At 34.0% G+C, this 19,549-nt stretch overlaps 1 protein-coding gene across 6 annotated transcripts in view; it reads left to right on the top strand.

Annotated features, from left to right (window-relative positions):
- The window catches only part of BIVM (basic, immunoglobulin-like variable motif containing), a 49,975-nt gene that overhangs the window by 15,727 nt on the left and 14,699 nt on the right, over nt 1-19,549 (top strand). For all 6 annotated transcript variants that reach the window (XM_069064228.1, XM_069064225.1, XM_069064231.1 and 3 more), the window contains exons 2-6: nt 319-899; nt 4,047-4,173; nt 7,031-7,126; nt 7,753-7,857; nt 9,429-9,523. In XM_069064228.1, coding sequence (XP_068920329.1) covers nt 419-899; nt 4,047-4,173; nt 7,031-7,126; nt 7,753-7,857; nt 9,429-9,523 — 904 coding nt within the window. In that variant the 5' untranslated portion in view covers nt 319-418. The remainder of the gene's footprint in view (nt 1-318; nt 900-4,046; nt 4,174-7,030; nt 7,127-7,752; nt 7,858-9,428; nt 9,524-19,549) is intronic.

Genomic DNA, 19,549 nt, shown 5'->3' on the forward strand with positions numbered 1-19,549 from the left:
TTGAGAGATTTTAGTGAAGTTCTGAACTTCATCTTTCATATTTTGAGTTTGTATGGTACTTTACCTTCAAAAAACAAAGTTAATAAATTTCAAGCACAGTGACGGATACATAGTAGGCACTTAATACTTAATAAATGCTTGTTGATTGATTTTCAGAATAATATTTCATTTAAAATAATACAAATAGAGGCTTTCAGTTGCTCCAGAGGCCATTTATAACTAAGGACGAATATCATTTAATACAAAACATTTAATTTCTCTTTGGGGCATGTAATTGCTTGCTGATCTATTTATCTTTGTCCCTCTGTCTTTATTTAGGTGTTCCAAATAACCCCATGTAAATCTTTGGAGAATGCTGTAGGCTGTTGAAGTTGTTGCAAGAAATCTTCCTGGAAATAACATTTTGCCATTTCATTCAATGCCTAACATTGTAGACACAGAAAGATCAAATGATTCTGGAAACAGTGACCGTAAGCCTGAAAGAAAGTCCCCAGAGCAAAATTTGCAAGTTGCTGCCAGATCCTTTTGCCCCACCAATGCCCCAACATCCCCATTGGGTTCTGGTGGAGATGGTCGTTATCCATGGAGTTGTCCGGTGACTCATACTCGGGAAAAAATCTATGCCATCTGCTCAGACTATGCCTTTCTCAACCAGGCAACCTCAATCTATAAAACTCCAAATTCTACTCTTTCTTCTTGCCTTGCCAGTAGCACTTCTGTAACTGTTGGAAATAATTCAGCCAGATACATTGGGATCCCAACTAGTTCCTCAGAGATCATCTACAATGAAGATAGTAACTTGGAAAGCTTATCTAACAGTTTTGGCAAACTGCCACTTGCCTGGGAAATCGATAAGTCTGAATTTAATGGAGTGACTGCAAACTTGAAAAATAAATCAGGTAAGGAATCACTCAATTCAAATGTAAAGAAAAATGCAGTCCTTGAATACAGGGCACACTTAGAGAAACAAACGATTTAAACTATTTCCTCCCAAATGCAATGACTGAAATGATTGTCTAATAAAAGAAATAAGCCCACCTATTTTATGCCTTTTGGAAGCAGCTCTATGTACTATTTTTGATAACTTGAAGTCAGCACTTTTTAAAAAGAAACAAATTCATGAATGTATTTCCTTTGTACATTCAGATTTGTGTAATAACACCCTCTGTGTTGTATGTTTAAGTTGTCAGGGAGCCTTTACATACATTAACAAAAAATATGTGGAATATATAGTTTTATGCTCATGTTACAGATGAGCAAACTGGGACTAAGAGAAGTTAAACCGAATTTCCCTGCTTCACTCTCCAAACCAGTGGCTAAGTTAAAATTAGAACCCAGGTCTACCAACCTGATAGTCATTATGGGGAAAGTGCTTCTAAAGCTTAAAGTGCTTTATAAAAGTCTCCTCTGCCCCTTCTTCCTTCAGTGGTCAGGTGGCTGGGGTGATTGAGGTAGAGGGGAAAAGTAGGAATTTGCTATCAGGATTAGTTTATGGTAAACTCTCCTATATCTTTCTTCTACCATCCTCCACCCCAAAAATATCTAGTAATATAAATGACCACAGTTGCCTTCTGCAGCACTGAATATAGTTGAGGCTTTGAGCCTGCTCACTGTTAAGTTAGGATGCTTGGATTTCATGGTATTTGTTCATTTGGAATATATGACACATATGTCTCATGAGGATGTTAGGAATTAAATGCAAAGGAAGAGAGGCCATATGTGAACACAAATAGCTGTATAGGCCTATTTGAGCTATGATTGGGGGGTTGAGATTGGCTGTTCACAGCCCTGTACTTTATTGTTAGATCTCTTGCCTATCAGGTCCTGGATCCATTTTTTTCTTAAGTGACTGAAAGATGATTAAAAACCCAAGAAACATTGTAAAAGATAGGTTTTCTTTCTTCTGTCATTCTGGAAACCAAGTCTCACAGCTAAGAGAGGGAAAAACATTCATTGAATCATAGGCTATTGTGATATTGCAGTGCCAATACAATATTAACAGCCCCAATGGTGATTATGAATATTGTGGTGTAGTTCTCTATCACGAAATATTACAGACTCTCCATATAAAAGACAGAAGGAAAACATTTATTCTGACACTAGAAAAGCAAATCCCCACACCAGGAAACTGAATCCATCATAGCAACATAGAAGTTAACATACTGAAAGGCAGCATGAAGCCATACCATCCTTTAGCCTTCCCACAAACCAACACTTACAAACCTAGCTGTCTCCCCTGCATGCATCCTCTCTCTCCGACTGTCTAGCTTCTCTGACTCCCAGCTTCCTGTGGGCTCTACTCCACCCTTCAGCAAAATCCTCCCACCACAGGCCCCATGTGATTACATTCAGCCTATTAGGGTACTGGGAAGATCTTTAAATTCCCTTAGATCTATTAAGGGGCAGGGGAGATCTTCAAATTACCATTCCCATTACAAATATTAAGACTTAAAGGAACCTTGGAGATGATGTAGTCCAATGCCCACTTTTTACTTACCAAGGAACCAAGAGTCAAAGAGATAAGTATCCAGTTGGGCATAAGAAGTTTGGTAATGTTTTGCTAGTTAAACCCTCTGAAAAATTAAGTTATACCTGAGAGGGATTAGAAGAAATGATTCAAGGTGAGATTTGTTCTCTATTCTTAATGTTTTCATCACCACAGAATTTCATTTAGAATATGAAATTCCATTTCTACCAATAACACACATAATTCTAGCCAATGGTTGGCTGCATTAGCGATGGTTACAGTGCAGATCAAGTGTGCCAATGTGGATTAAAGTTAGTGCCCAGTGTTTTGCTGGTCTTTTTCTTAGCACATGTGTGAATATTTACATTTCAAGATTGCTAAAAGAGAAATGAAAGAGGTAGCATGAGTGAATAGAATTATGTGGTCGTGAAGTCCTGGGTTCATATCCTGCCTTTGACACATGCTAGCTATATAATGATGGACAAGGCACTTCTAAATATCCCAGGCAACCATGGAAGACTGTAAGTAGCAGATTAGTTGCTGATCTAAATCACTGGAGAAAATTCTACACTAGGAATCTCTTGTCCTAGTGCAATCACAGTTCTGGACCTGCTGTACCCACTCATGATAAGAAAGTACTAGCTTTTAGGTAATTCAGGTCAATAAAATAATACGTATTTTATTTAGATAAAGAAAAACACATAAGACATAATTGAGTAGATGAAAATATTTAATCTATTAAATTATTTCAACTTATTTATCTTATAAAATACTAAACTTGCAATTCAGAAGGCCTAAGTTCAAATCCTCTTTCTGATACTTACTAATTTTGTGAGCATAAGCAAGTAGATCATGGGTCATCTCTCAGTCCTAGGGTCCTCATTAATAAAATGGGGACAGTAATACCTGTTGTACATAACTCGTAAGTTGTTATGAGACCCAAATGAAATATTGCTTGTAAAGTGCTTTGTAATATTTAAAGTGGAATAGAAATATCAGTTCAGTTATTATCATTAATTTAAATAGAATTTCAATAACATTGGGATTTTATTCATTTGTATGTCTATGTGAAGGTTACAGATGTTTTTGCCTATAGTCCTAGAGCCAGTGATATTTTTAAACACTCTATGTATGTAGTTATTTTTAAAAGTCTGTGGTCTGAAGTTTTCAAAAATAGTACTTTTTCAGATATTACCTTAGTGCTTTTGATGGTTTTATTACAAAATATAATTTTATGGTTTTGTAAATAAAATGATTTTTTAAAAGGCAATTTATGTAATATCTCTGCATGGTTATCTCACTTTCCAGATATGACTAAAGTTAGGTAGATAATTTATAAGCTGAGTAACAGAAATGTGAGGCTTTGGAAAAGAAACATTTTGGATATTTCAGTTAGGAATTGTGTTTTTTAGCAAGGGTGCATTCCCAGAACTAAATTACTTAAATAAATAAATGTGCTTAAGGTTATCATTTTTAATGATATTGACAAAATCCCTTTTAAGTTTACTGCACATTTGGAAGTGATTGTAATTGTAACATACTATGAAGTAGTTAGTAATTCCAAGATTTCCTTTTTCAGGCAGTGTGAAGAAACAAGCTTCCAAAAAAAAGACTTCTGAAAAAAAGGGAAAACATAACAAGGAGTGTCCTCAGTATTCTACTCTTGAAGACATTAAGCAGCGGAAAGTATTAGACCTCAGGCGATGGTAGTATTCTAATGGCAGTTATTAAATAGTTAAAATTATCTTTGACTTAAACATGTTTGTTACTAATTTATATGAAATTTCAGCTAATATGGTCAATGCCTATTGTACATGTAGAAAGGTGAAGATATAAAGAAATGTAAAATAGTGCCTGTCCTCATGGAACTTGCAGTTTGATCATAGAAACAGAAAATAGACATAAAAAATACATAACAAAATATATGTAGGTTTAAATACTATTTTTACTGCTTTTGTCAAGTCACTTAATCTCTGGACCTCAGTTTCCCTATCTGTAAAATGAGAGGAATGGAGTTAATAACCTCTAAAGTGTCTTCTAGTGAAATGGATTTGGTGGGCTTGGAGTAAAAAATATCTAAGTACGAATCCTACCTCAGGCATATACCAGCATTGTGATGCTGAGCAAGTCACTTAACCTCAGCCTGTTTCTTCATCTGGAAAATGAGGGGGATGGACTTAAGAGGAGGGAGTGATCACCAAGGACAAGGCAATCCAAGAAGGCTAATGGAGAAAGAAGTATTTAAACTGAACTTTATGGAAAGCTAGAAGATAAATAAATTGAGATGAGGGAGAAGGCATTTCAGGCCAGGAGAGTGTGAGCAAAGGTTCCCAGGTGGGAATTTGTATGGTCCTTTGTAGTATAGTAGAATAATTTGGTTTTGTGTAGGGCATTTGTGAGAAGAGAAGGTTGGAGAGGTAGGTGAAGACCATGTTGTTAAATGTTTTAAATATCAGTTAAAGGAGGTTGGAGTTTGTCCTATGGGAAATAAAAGTGATGAAAGATTTGCATACAAGGGGTGAAGTATATAAATCTGTCTTTGAGAACAAGTCATTAGCATCCATATTGCAGCATAATTTAGATCTTGTTGTCAATACCTACATATTCGTTATCGAAGAATTGAAATATAGAGCAGGTGTGACATATGTTCTTTAGAGAATTTCTATTTTTTTTCTATTTTCAGCCAAAACTAGTTAAGGCAAAAATAATGTAGATCACAGTTTATCAAAGCTTCCTGTTTTCCTTTCCCCATCTTTAGGGCAATTACACTGCTCAGTAACTATGGGTAGAGCATAACCAGAGGAAGAAAGATAATGAATCAAATTCAGTGTTTCTTGAGTCTTTTTCTTATTTTTATAAAAATTATAAAAAAATTTTAAAGAAATTTTTGTAAAAAAAATTTTATTTATAAAAAAATAAAATTGTAAAATCTTGAGATGAGGGAGAATGCATTTCACAGAACTGTTTTCTTTTTCTTGCAGAACTGTTTAAGCAAATTTCTGTTTACAGAAATTAGGTTATAAATTCCTTGAAGTGTTGGAAAAAGGACATTGGAATGGGAACCCTGGCTTTGAGTTTTGTATGTGCTACTAACAAACTATGTGACCTTGGACAAGTCAGTTAACATTTCTGAGCTTCAATTTCCTCTTTTTTTAAAGGAGAAGATTGGACTGGATGATCTCTAAGGGCCCCTATAGCTCTAATGTTTGGTAGCAGGGACCTTGTTTTATGATGCTTTTAAAGTGCTATGAATCATAGCTCAGTGGTTTGAATAAAGTAGACACATATTTGATTTAAAGATATCTTCTGTACGTTGGTATATGTCTGCTCTATAACAACATTGGTATATAAAGTTTTTTTGAAGTATGAGAGAGAAGTATAATCAGCTGAAATAGTTTAAAATAATTCGAAGAAATATGGGATTGTAACTTACTTTCAAATTCACATTGAGAAATGTGGAGGGTCATTGATAAGAATCTTACAGGATGAGATGTATATGGGTTATGATCTAAATAATCAGGGAGGCAATGACCAATTAGAAATATCAAGGGGCCATGGAAGGACTGAGAATAGTAAAGTAGAAAGAATGCTGGACTCTAAGAAATCTGTAGACCTAGGCTTTAACCCCAGCTCCTTTACTTTACTCCTTTACCCCAGGACTTGTATGGTCTTGAGAAAATCAGTCAGGCTATCACCAAACATTTATTATGTACTTACTATGTGTCAGGCACTATAAGTGCTGGGGAGAGAAAGAAAGACAAAAATAGTTCTTACTTTTGAGGAGCCCATATTCTAATGAGAGACAGCATGAAACAAACATGTACATACAAGCTATATACAAAGTAGATGGAAGATATCTCAGAGAGAAGGCACTAGCAGTAGGGATGAGGATGGGGCTGGGATGATCTGAGAAAGACCTCTTTCAGAAAGTGGGATTTGAGAAGTGTGGTGAAGGAAGCTAGGGAAGTCAGGAGGTGAAGGACATGAGGAAGAACGTTCTCTGTATGGGGAACAGCCACTGAAAAGACTGATGGGAAATGGAGTTTATACAGATAAATCTCAGATCTATTTATCCAACCCTAACTCCTCTCTTGACCTGTAGCCTTTCATCTTCACTCTCTGTGTTTTTGCATTGCCTGTTCCTTATGCCTAGAATGCCCTTCCCCCTTATCTTTGCCTCTTAAAATTCCTCTTTCTTCAAAACACAGCTTAAGCAAGCTTTTGTGCGAAACTTTTTCTGTTCTCCCAACTACTTTTGCCCTCCCTTCCAAACTACTTTGTAATTAACAACTAATTTGTACTTATTATTTTTTTATCTATTTTGTATATATTTAAATATGAAATTGTTGCTTTCCTCATTGGTTTTTAAACCTCTTGAAAATAGAGATTGATTCATTCATTCAGTGTCCCCAGTACAGTGCCTGGCAAATAGTAGGTGATTAATAAATGCTCATTGATTGATATTTCATAAACTGAAACCTGTAATTATCACATCAACTTTGATAAACTATCTATTTGCTTAACTTGTATTCAAATAACCAAAAGAAACTCTTCTTTTGTCAGGTACTGTATCAGTCGACCTCAGTATAAGACTTCCTGTGGTATCTCCTCACTGATATCTTGTTGGAATTTCTTGTATAGCACGATGGGAGCTGGAAAGTAAGTCATACATATTTATTGTTCCCCAAATGCTTTTTGAACTTGACTTAAAGCGTTTGATTAGCCTATGATTATATATGCATTTTTTTCTCCTTAATACTGGGTCTCATCTCACTGGCTGAAAGTGGAAGGGTTTGTGAGCCCAACGTCACTAGTCATAGTCATTGGCACAGGAATCTTGACCTAGTCTATTTCTGAATTGTGCTTATCTGCCCCTCTTTGACCACTTGGTAATCCCCATTTTGGATGACCTTACCTATTTGGTGCTAGTCTTAGTGTGGACACCTGATTGGTTTAGCTCATGGAAGCTCAGAACACCTAGGTTCAAGATTTCTTTCAGCCTCAGTCTCCTTGGAAGCAGGGACTATTGGCATGTGCTGCCCCTCCCAACTTAGACTTGTATTTAAAGTTGCATTTCTGTGATAATTTGTCTTTGTTTTTGTTGAAGTATTTGTTTTTATTGTATGGATATCTATCTGTCTGTCTATCTATCTACCTATCTGTACGGAATTGTGGTTGGCCGTTACACTGATCAGAGTTCCTTTGTCTTTCAAAGCTATTTGTCTCGACAATATTGTTGTTATTATATAAATATGTGTGTCTTGTAAATGATGCTTTTCTTGTAGCCTTCCTCCTGTTACTCAAGAAGAGGCTTTACACATTTTGGGCTTTCAACCTCCATTTGAAGATATTCGGTTTGGTCCTTTTACTGGAAATACCACATTAATGAGGTATGAAATAATCTTTGTGAAAATTCAATTTAATTTTATTTTCAGGTTCAAATTCTACACACACACACACACACACACACACATTCCACCCCACATCTCCCTCTACAGACCCTATCCCTCACAAGAAAGCAAGACAAACAAAACCTGTTACAAACATGCATATTCAAACAAAACAAATTCATGAATTGACCATACCACAATATACCTCCTTAATGAGGTATGAAGAAGCCTTAGTGAAAATTCAATATTATTTTATTTTCAGTTCTGAATCCTCTTTCCCTTAGCCCTCCAGTCCTACAGAGAATTCAAGAGAAACAAAACCTATTGCAAACATGTAACTTCAAGCAAAGTAAATTCTTCTGTTGGCCATCTCATTCATGTATATGTGAAAACACATGTACATACATACACATGTGAATATACATGTATATGTATGTGTACACATATAAAACGTATGTGTGATACACAAAGATACATACTCTCTCATTTTGCACTCTGAGTCAAATACCTTTCTGTCTGGAGATGGGTAGCATGTTTCATCATGAGATTTTTTTGATCATTACATTGATTAGAGTTCCTTAGTCTTTCAAAGCTATTTGTCTTGACAGAAGTGTTGTTATTATATAAATAGCCCCTCTGGTCTTGTTCATTTCACTTTGCATTATTTTATGCAAGTTAAAGCAATCTACATGTTAACAGGATAACATCTATCTTTAAATCATAGATCCTAATTTTTGTTTTTATTCTTAAGATAGATTTAATTGCTACTTTTTGTCTTTACATTTTAGCCAGTTCACAAATTCTCCCTAAGATTAAACCTTCATTTATGAGAAAGAAAAAAGTTAAGCTAAGCACAAGATACAGTAACCACGTTTGACAGTGTACATGTGTAGTCTTCTGTCCTGGTAGGCCTCTGCCTATCTTTGGTGAGGATGAGTGAAGCAGGTTTCATCATCTGTTCTCTGAGACCTCCTTCGCTTTTTCAGTTACTTAGAGTTCAACTTGTTTTGAATGATCTTTTAATTTATACTGGTGTAGCCATTTTATATATTGTTTTCTCACATCACTGCATCAGTTCATAGAAGTCTTCCCATGTTTCTCTTAATTCTATTATTCATTCCTTACTGTACAATAATATGACATTCATATATTGTAATTTTTTCGCCTCTACCCAGTCAATGTACACCTACTTTCCAGTCATATATTTATTTTTAAGAGTTTTAGTACTAGTGAATAGAGCACTGGCCTTGGAGTCAGGAGGACCTGAGTTCAAATCCAGCCTCAGACACTTAATAAAAAACTAGCACTGTTACCTTGGGCAAGTCACTTAACCCCAATTGCCTAACCTTCTCACCTCTAAAAAGCAAAAAAATAAAAATAAAAAAATAAAAGTATTAGTACTGCAGGGTATTTATTGATAGCAAGGCACATATTTTATTTGATCTCCCTGTAAATATTATTATTATGATGATGTTAAATGTTATATTTTTGACACTTGAAGTTTCAATTGGATTTGGATTTGTTGTTTTCTTAAAAAAACTGTTCCATAATAAATCTTCTTCCTTTTTCAGATGGTTTAGACAAATTAATGACCACTTCCATGTAAAAGGCTGTTCTTATGTTCTCTATAAACCTCACGGGAAGAATAAAACAGCAGGAGAAACTGGTAAGTATAACAGTAAGACAATTGACATGTGTTTTTTCCTTTACCATATTTTGAATATAACTTCTTATATTAGTCACCAAAGTTAAAGGTTAATTTGTTTTTCTACAGACAGCTTAGTATCTTAGATTTAGAGCTAAAAGGGACCTTATGTAGAATACAACTCTCATTTTATAGATGAGGAGACTGAGGCATCAAGAAATTAAAGGATTTGCCCTGGTTTATACAGTAAGTGTGCCAAAGCTAAGATATGAACCCAGCTTCTCTGACTCCACATTTAGCAGTCTTTCTACTAAAGTGTTCTAGGTCAAGTACTGTGTCTCTTAATTGAGTATTCTGAAGGAAAGGACCAAAGATCTGTTCACCCAAAGGAAGGGCACAAAATGCTGTTGTTTATGTAGGCCTGACTGGTATAGAATTATTTGTACATATTACATGGTTAAAAAAAGAAAGCATTTTTTTTGGTCCCTCTTATAATGGCAAAGAAATAAAAGTTTGAACAATTGCTTAATTTGGCCAGTATAGATGACCTGTGTGGATAATTCACTCATGTAGTTTTTTTGTTAATGTTCTGATAGGCTCCATATCTATAGTATCCAAAGTCAGCAGATAAATACTTTGCTTCCCCCTCTAGACTTCCACTCCCTTTCCTTATTGCTTTGTAAACATAGTCAAAGAATCATTTAAAGCATGTAGAAGCTTATTACTTTCAATCTTAAGAAACCCTGTTAAATCTTATTTGGAGATCTAATATTTCTATAGGAAAAGTTGAAAGTTGGAAGACAGGAGAGATGTAAATCTTTTTATTTTCACTTATCAGTCACAGATGGATTTATCAGACTGCTCCCCGCTCCCCACTTTTTTAACAACTATTTTATTGTACCCACATAAGTCTTTGAATTTTGGTAGGGCAGCTATGTTATAGTTAAAAAAAATACTAACTACAGAATCATGAACTCTGAGGCTATTAAACCCCAGCTGCCATGTGCAAGCTGGGTGAAGTTGGCAAGTTACTTAACCCCAGAAGGGCCTCAGTTCCTGATTTGTAAAATTGGGAATGATACTCAACTTCACAGGATTATTGTGACAATAAAATGAGATCATGTACATGAAATGTTATAGAAGTCTTAGCTTTTGTTATTTTATCAGTTGTTAGGCAGCCTGTCATATCTGGTTAATTATCCCAGAAAGTAGAATTTCCTGAGGCATAAAAAGGCATCTTGAACTGCAGAGGCTAATGATGTCTGTTCTTAAATCCAAGGTGGATAATAATCCAGAGTTTCCCTTTTGACCTTAGGTTTTCAAGATTGGTCCATTTCTCAGAAAATAGTCTCAGACAAGTCAAGGAAAGTATGAAGGGGGCAGGCCTAAAGAATTTATATTCATCATTATAAATGAGTTTGTGTACCACAATACTTTTATTCTAAATTGAATTATTTACCATAGTCCAAAATACAGTTTAAAATATTTTCAGTAATTTTTTTCACATTAATTTTATGGGCAAACAGGAAAAAAAGGAAGATATTTTAGAGTTCAAATATATGTGATTATAGGTAGGCTTATTCTCTAGAATGTAGGTTCTTGTGTGTGCGTACATGTGTGTGTATACAGATATATACACATACACATAAATATACACACATATTTTCCCCCTTAGAACACATTTCTAAAGATGAACAGATTTCATTATAGAAATACCTAGTCAAAACTAATCTTTTTTCCTTCTGTTCACACCTAATTTTATTTCCTTTTATATTCACAATAAGCAATACATTTAATGTTTCCTGTTTCTAGATATTGTTAGATAGCTTACTAAGCCCCTCCTTATTTATATGATAGCCATCTATAGTTCAGTCACAACTCCCTAGAGTAAGAGGTTGCTTTTGATTTATTTAGCATGCTGTCTAGTAGATCTATATTAGTGGAATGCTCAGAATTTGACCTCCTGTTTGATAGATGATCTTAGAATTATCTAGAATGAGTTTTTAATACCACATAAGTAATTAATTCTCAGAAACACTTCTTTAGTCCATGCTGGCTCCCAGAACATCACTTTATTCCACTCCTTCACTCCTCTCTACAGCATCCCCCTCCTCTATGCCTCTATCACAGTTCTTTGGTGGAGCTTCAAGGATTGATGTACCATAAACTCAGGTCACTAATTTCACTGTCATTCTCTGGAGTGATCTTTTATGATCTTATCATTACATTAAATTACATTCATAACATAGAAAAAATATTTTGACAACACAGAGTTCCAAAATTTGGATGACTTAAAAATATTAATTTTGGGGATTTAATGTTTTGATACTCTTTCTTGTATTATTGTCACTTGCCTCTGACTTCTCCCACTTCTACTCAACATAGAGGACCCTTATGGCATATGTGTGTGCACACATGTGAACACACACATGTGTATATGTATACATTTATGTAAATATACATGCTATATGACAAATAAATAGAGTTAGCAAACAAATTAATATCTTGGCCATGTATGTAAATGGATGCTCTATGTCATAACTATATTTCTCTACCTGTTGGTGAGAGAAACAGTAAGGCATGCTTTTACCATCATTCAACGAATGAATGATTCAATGATTAATCACTCCATGGATCAGAGTTCAGAAGTCTTTTAGTTTTGCTTTTCTTTTTCATTATTGTGGTCATCTTGTAAACTGTTCTTCTGCTTCTAATTTCACTGGGCACAAGTTCATGAAGTCTTCCCAAGTTGCTCTGATTTCTTCACATTTTCCATGTCTTATAGCATAACATTCCATTACATTCATGAACCACAATTTGTTTAGTCATTCAAGTGATTTGGAAGTAGGAAAGTCTATTTTTGTATATACCTTTACCTCTGTCTTTAACCCCTTTGTATGTATGCCTAGTAGTTGTATCATAGGTCAGAATTACGTACATTTTATTTTCTTTTGGCTTATTTACTGTTGGGTAACTACATGGAATAGTGAAGCGAGTATTGGACTTGAAGGTAGGGAGATATGAATTCAAATCCTGCCTCAGACTTTTACTGGCTCTGTTACCCTGGACAAGTTACTTAATCTTTCTCAATCTATTTCCTCATCTATAAAATAGGGATAATAATAGTACTCATCTCATAGGGTTGGTGAGAGGATAACATATAAAGCTTTGAAAACCTTAAGGCAAAAAATCAATGCTAGCTATTGATATTGCAACTTAAAATTATTTCCCACAACATTTGTTCAAATTTACAACTCTACTAACAGCCCAAAAAGTGTTCCTGTCTTTCTGAAGCCATTTTTGTCTTGCCGATCTGAAGGGCATGGAGTTTAAGCCTTAGAGCTGTTTGAATTTGCATCTTTCTTTTTTCACCTGCATCACACAACCAATCTGTGTCAAAGGTGGGATTTGAACCCAGGTCTGCTGACTCCAAGGCCAGCTCTTTATCCAATATATTCTGTTATTAATCTCAGTTCTCTTCTTATTACTGATTTGAAACATTTTTGTTTGATAGCTTACATTGCTTCTTTTTGTAACTGTTTTTTGATAACTATCATATTCTTAAATTATTCATCTTTGCCAGATAGGTCTTATTCATGTATTTCTATTAATTCTCTATATAGCTTGCATTTCAGACCTTTAGCAGAGATATTTCTTATCATGAATTTCTCCCACTAATTTATGTTCTAACTGCATTGATTTTGTTTGTGCAAATATTTTTGAATTTATATAATCAAAGTTTTCAGTTTTTCTTCTTTGATTACCTCTATTCATTATTTAGTTAAGCATTCTCCCCTTACATATATTTGTCCTTTATTTATCTCCTAATTCTTTTATTTTTCCTTTTATATTTAGATATTATATACACTGCACTTTATTGTGCCAAATGGTATGATTAGTTTAAACCTAATTTTTGCCAAACTGTTTTTCAGTTTCTTCATGTAGTCTTGGTCGAATAGGAAATCGTTAGGCTACTGTGTCTTGCTTATCTAATCTGTGCAACTGAGAACATTTTTTTTTTTAGCTAATACAAAATAGGTTTGATGGGCATTGTTTCATGTATGACTTGAGATCTGGCAATGGTAGACCCACTTCATTCCTACTGCTTTTCATAATTTCCTTTAAGATTCTTTTCCTTTAGTGCCTTTAGGCGAATGTTGTTATTATTTTATTTTCATATTGCTACTGTTTTGTCTAGATTCAAAAAGTTCTATAAAATTTCCCATTCTTTTTTCCTTCTTTTGTTTTATTACCAGTCCTCTGTATTTGTTGTTCATTCATTTTTCAATTGTGTCCTATTCTTCATGACTCTTTAGCATTTAATCTGATTCAGTTCAGTTAAGTGTGACTGATGTGACTTTTACTCTAGAAACCAAATATTGTCTAACTGCATTTTTCAGGATGTATAATAAAGCACATAGATGTTAGTATGTTAAAGATAGTAGAATAATACTAATACTCTTAAGAATATTTAGTGATAGACATAATATAAATTTGTCCTATTTTCTGACACTAAGGCTATGTCAACATGAATAATTTGTTCATTGTTTTGATGGAGTCTTCTACTCATTTCAGTCAAATAGAAAAACTGACCATGCAGATAGAAAATTTATGCCTCTTCGTATGGGGTCCAGATTATCCACATGATCACACATTTACTTTTTTTGTCCACTATTACCCTGAGTTTTCTGCCCTCTGAGTACCTGCCTATCATTTTGAGATTTTTAAGGTATGTCTTTTCCAACCAACCAACAACAACAACAACAACAACACACACACACACACACACACAGAGTTTTCACTAATTTAAAAAAAGTTTATTTTGATTGAATTCACTAATATGTTTTTGGCTTCAAGACTAAAGCATGTAGCTTTCTATGTAACTAGATGACATTTTCAGATTGTTTATGCACATGTCTATGTTTTGATATATTTGTTCTCAGGAATGATACTTCAATTTTTAGTGGTAAAAGCTTACTTTGGAACTCACGTGTACCAGTAATACCACAACATTGTAGTAATCCTCTCATTTTCAGTTGTTGCCATTATGATAAATTTAGCTCTCAATATTGCCATTTTTCAGACCATGTGACAGCACAGTAATAACTTTTTTGGGGGTAGTCTTACTTAAATATGAAATAATTTTTGTCACACTTTTAATATAAAGTCTACATTATCTTTATGAATTCTATAGCTTATAGAAAACACACCTCATTTAAAGGGAATTATAAAACTGTGTAGTTATTTTGCTAACAACCTTTCTAAAATGAATCAGCAATCATTTACTTCACTTAGAGTCCCAAAAATATGCAGATGATTCTTCATAAACATATTTTACTATCTTTAAATGCCTGACCTCAGCCCACATTGCCTCTTGCAAAGAAATAGAAGAATCATATTCAGTATTGCTCATCACTGACATTTCAGACTCTCTGAGATCAGTGCTTTCCAACCAACCAATGGACTAGGGCTGCCTTCTTGGTGTTCCACATTCGTTCCAGAACGATGGTGGTCAGGTGAAGAGGAATGGATCAGATGGTGGGAAGGAGGGGCATCTAGGGAATATGCAGTGAGTTTTGTAACATATTTTGTGATTGAGACTGGAAGTCTATTTTTAATGAGCTCTGTTACAGGGAGATGGCATAGGGTTTGAGACTATCTTCCCTCCTATCTTTTTGCTGCATATACCATTTTATCCACCCCCCCCCCCCATATATTGTCCCTTTTTACTCTTACCTTTTGTTCCTTATGAAATTAGTAGGCATGATGTTCTCCTTCTTTAGGTGTGTTCAGTCACATTTACAAATGAAAATGTTTAAATACATCGCTATAAATCACATTTCCAAAACCATGCATGAGGGGTTGCCATTGCAAATTCTAGCTGATACCTCTATTCTTGTGTCAAAAGTTACCTCTGAAGGCAAAGTGGGAAATTGATGACTGAAGTGGAACTAGATATGATTTCATAAATAAAAGGGAAACAGAGGAAGCCAAAGATAAAAATAAATGGTACTGAAGAGGATATCATGCATAGCAAAGAACTAAAGGTATTTGGTACACTGATAGACTATTCTAATATTATTTTCAAAGCTATGTCCCAGGAGTGTATAATCCCAGGAAAGGGTGGGACTACTTTTAGATTGTTCTCTGTCACCCTTGCCTAGCTATGGCCACCTCTGTCTAAGAGAAATTTTACTTATTCTTGCTATGTTGGATAGCAGTCACAATTCAAGAGGTAGGGAAGAACCATAGGGTCAGGTGAACAGACTTGGGATGAACTGTACTGACTGATGCATCAAGTTTGACAGTGTAATGGGATGTTTGAAGGGATCCCAGGTGGCAGGTCCATTCTGATACTGTAAAAGCAAAGAAACATAGCTTGGTATGATTTATGAAGAAAGAGAGAAGTCAGATGTAAACATTTCATCAGGTACCATATGTTGGGGGAAAGGGACAGTCCTTAGGATATAACCACATGGTAGAAGGGTCCTGGATCAGAGAAAGTTTAGGAAGCAGCAACATTCTGGAATTCCAAAGTTTTTCTCTGAAATGTGTATGACCTCTGAAGGACCATTCCAACTCTAAGATTCTATTCCATTATTTTAATAGGAATTGACGTTAGACTTACTGGATGATAACTTCCAGGATCACTTCTCTTCCTCTTTTGAAGATCAATACTGCATTTGCTTTTTTCCAATATTCTGGTACCTCCCCAGTTCTTCATGACTTTTCAAAAATAAATATTTATGGTTCGGTAAGTTTATTAGCAAATTCCCTTAACACTTTAGGATGCATGTCTCTTGGCTCTACTGACATTTATATGTTTAAAATTACCTCCAGTCTATCCATCTGCTTCCTCCTTTCCTAATAATTACCATCTTTTTTTTTTCTGGGCCGTGAGCAAAAATCTGAATTTCCATTTTTTCTATGTCCCTGTTAAAAATGGATACAAAGAAAAAAATCTCAGTTTTCCCTTTTTAGTTATTGTTGCCCTTTCTTCATAAAAGTTTTAATGTCTTGTGGTTTCTGTTTTTTTTATGTTTTCATTTCCATTTGGTACTTCTTCCTCCTCAGTATTTCTTGTTCTTTTGTACACTCTTGAAAAGGCATGTCTGTTCCTGTTTAATTTTAATTTCTTAAAAGATGGTGCAACTTGTTCTATAGTTGTGACTTTCTTTAGGTTTCTTGATTCATTAGGGTTTGTCTTCTTGATGTCTAGTACCATTTTCTCACCAATTCCTTTTCTTATAAAGGTACATTCAGCTTGGAAACTTTTTAACACCAAGCTTTTATAATTTAATTGGAAAATATGTAGTACTATTTTGCCACTGTCTATGTTATAAAAATGTCTTTCATTTGTTTGGTTTCTTCTCCTCCTTCCTCTTCTGTGAATCCTCTTCTCTACCCTTCCCCACAATCTTATGCTTTGGCCTCCTCAATACTTGGTAGAGAAATGTTGGACCCAAGATTGGTGCTCAAGAAATATTATTGACTTACATTTGGCTACATTAGAATTCAGGTCTTTAGAGTAAAATCTTTAGGTCTGATTAGTTTAAGAGTTAGTACAGAAAGTTTGCATCTTTTTTCCTCTCAACTCCAATGTCCCTAGAAATTGTTTCACTCCTATAGCTACTTTTTAATTTTTCTTGTCACAGAGCTTCACATTCATTGACAAAGTGTGTCCATGGTTTTAAGCACATCTGATTTAGATGTGTGTATATACATATATATGTATATATACCTATATCTATTATGTATGCATGTATGTGTCTATGAATTCTTGACAGAGGCATGTATATACATATACACATATGTTGCATGTATTGTTATATATGTATATATGTAATTATATACACATATGCACATATCTATATTGCACACATTTTATACATAAAATATAAATTTCCTTCCATGAAAATATTTGCTATTTAATGAAAGAGAAATTATATTTTAGAAAGAAAATAATAATGGATAGCAAGATCTAATTTTAATTTCCTTTGATTTAATTGTAACACCTTGGACAAATCCTTTAACATGTCTATGACTGTCTTCAAAATATAGATAACATTTGCTCCCCACATCATGGATTAATTGAAACATAAAATGCTTTGAAATGAGAATATATATAAATGATATTATGGCATATTTAGAAATAATTTTATATTTTTATTTTTTCCTGATATACCTGCCTTCCAGTTACATACAAGCAAACAATTTTTCAACTAAACAATGTAATAATTCTGTATTTTAGGAAAAAAATTGGATGATTTTAGTTGGATGGACATTCCCCCCTTTTGAACACATCTTATACATTTTGACATTTGCAAATCTCTGGGCCATATAAGTCAATTTTAGCATAAACAAAGAAATACTTTATGATTCAACCAGGCCAATTCTGTTGAATTTTAAAACCATCTTCCGTCTTGCTCAAGAGATCATTTAAAAGCAAATAGATGCTTTGCCATCTTAGAACTTATAAAAGTAGAGAAAGATAGCATTAAACAATATAACTAATGTGCCTAATCTTTAGGAATGTAGATTTCAGAATATTCTTAGGAAAGCTAAATGTGACTTAGTCCTTAATGATCAAATAGTTCAAGAGGTAAATGATTATGAAAAGTAATTACATTTTGGCTAACCACTCAAATGTTACTAATAAATTAGAACTAGCACAAAGCATTTGGACATCCTCATCAGAGTCTGAAAATTATATCCACCAGTGTCTGAAAATTGTACTTCTTGCACACCAGAGTCTTTGAACATTCATATTAGTATAGGTGATAATCCACCACAAAATAAATGCCTATTTACCCTTGGGGAGCACTTTCTCGCATTACAACTAGGTGAATTTAGAAAATCCATGTCCTATTCTTTATATACCACACCTTAGATGGTTCCTGATTTGTTCTTAGGCTCAACTGCACTAATGAGGAAAAGAAATGTGGGTATTCAGGTAAAGAAGCTGATGGGGCTTCACAGGGAGACCTTTAAGTCCAGTTTTAAGAAGGGCATGCATAAAATATAGGATTGGCACATAACCAAGAGCAGCAAACATTTAGAGAATAGTATAAAAGAATGCTGAAGCTTAGAGGGAGCTCAGATTTGAGAAAAATGCTAAAGCAAAGAGCAATTTTCTGTTAAAAATTCTTAGAATAAAAAACAAGGGAAGGAAAGTTTCAGTGTTTAGGGAGATGGCAAATTGTGAACAGATGGGCTTTTAAAAATTATGTGGCATGTTATGATAGAAGGCATTTTGTTCTTGTCTTCTCTATTAAAAAAGTGACTTTGAAAATAAAAAGGGTAGAACAAACATCAAAAAGAAGACAGAGAGAGGGAGAGACAGACTCTAGCTGCCTTAAACAAGTTCAAAACTTTAAGCCAGACAAATTACATCTTACGGCAATGAAAGAATTTGTGGATATAACTGTGAAATCATATATGGGGGAGATATCAAAAAGCTTAAAAACAGGGGAAAGTGTTGGCTTACATTCCAAAAAAAGTGTTTCTGGAAACTATACCCCAGTGAACTTGACATTGTTGATTGACGGAATTCTAAAATTCTTAGAATAGAATTAGATTAAGAGTTTACATAAGTTTACTTAAGAGTAATACAAGGTTAAGTCTTTGGGCTTCTCTTTCCTCATCTGTAAAGAGATTGAGCTAGATACTCTGTGACATGTACTGTGTATGTCTGTAATATACATAAATATATATATATATACATGTATATGTTTATATTATATATATGAGATAGAAAATTTATAATATATAGTTGGATGGTTTTGTGAACAACATAAAAGGATATAGGCTTATTATATATAGACATATAGACATGTATATTATATTCATTATACTAACATGTGGTCCATTATATATTTATATATATATACATGTATATACATATTTATATATATACATATTCAGATGGTTTTGTCAAAGACTTAAAGGAGATATTTCTTACATTATATATCATTGTATGTCATATTATATATGATTCTATTATATAAAATATGGCATATTATAAAATATAACACATTATATAATTAT

This window comes from Petaurus breviceps, unplaced genomic scaffold (assembly GCF_028583685.1).
Source record: "Petaurus breviceps papuanus isolate PSGF00001 unplaced genomic scaffold, PetGlider_PUasm1.0 90625, whole genome shotgun sequence".
In the NCBI taxonomy this organism is placed as follows: Eukaryota; Metazoa; Chordata; class Mammalia; order Diprotodontia; family Petauridae; genus Petaurus; species Petaurus breviceps.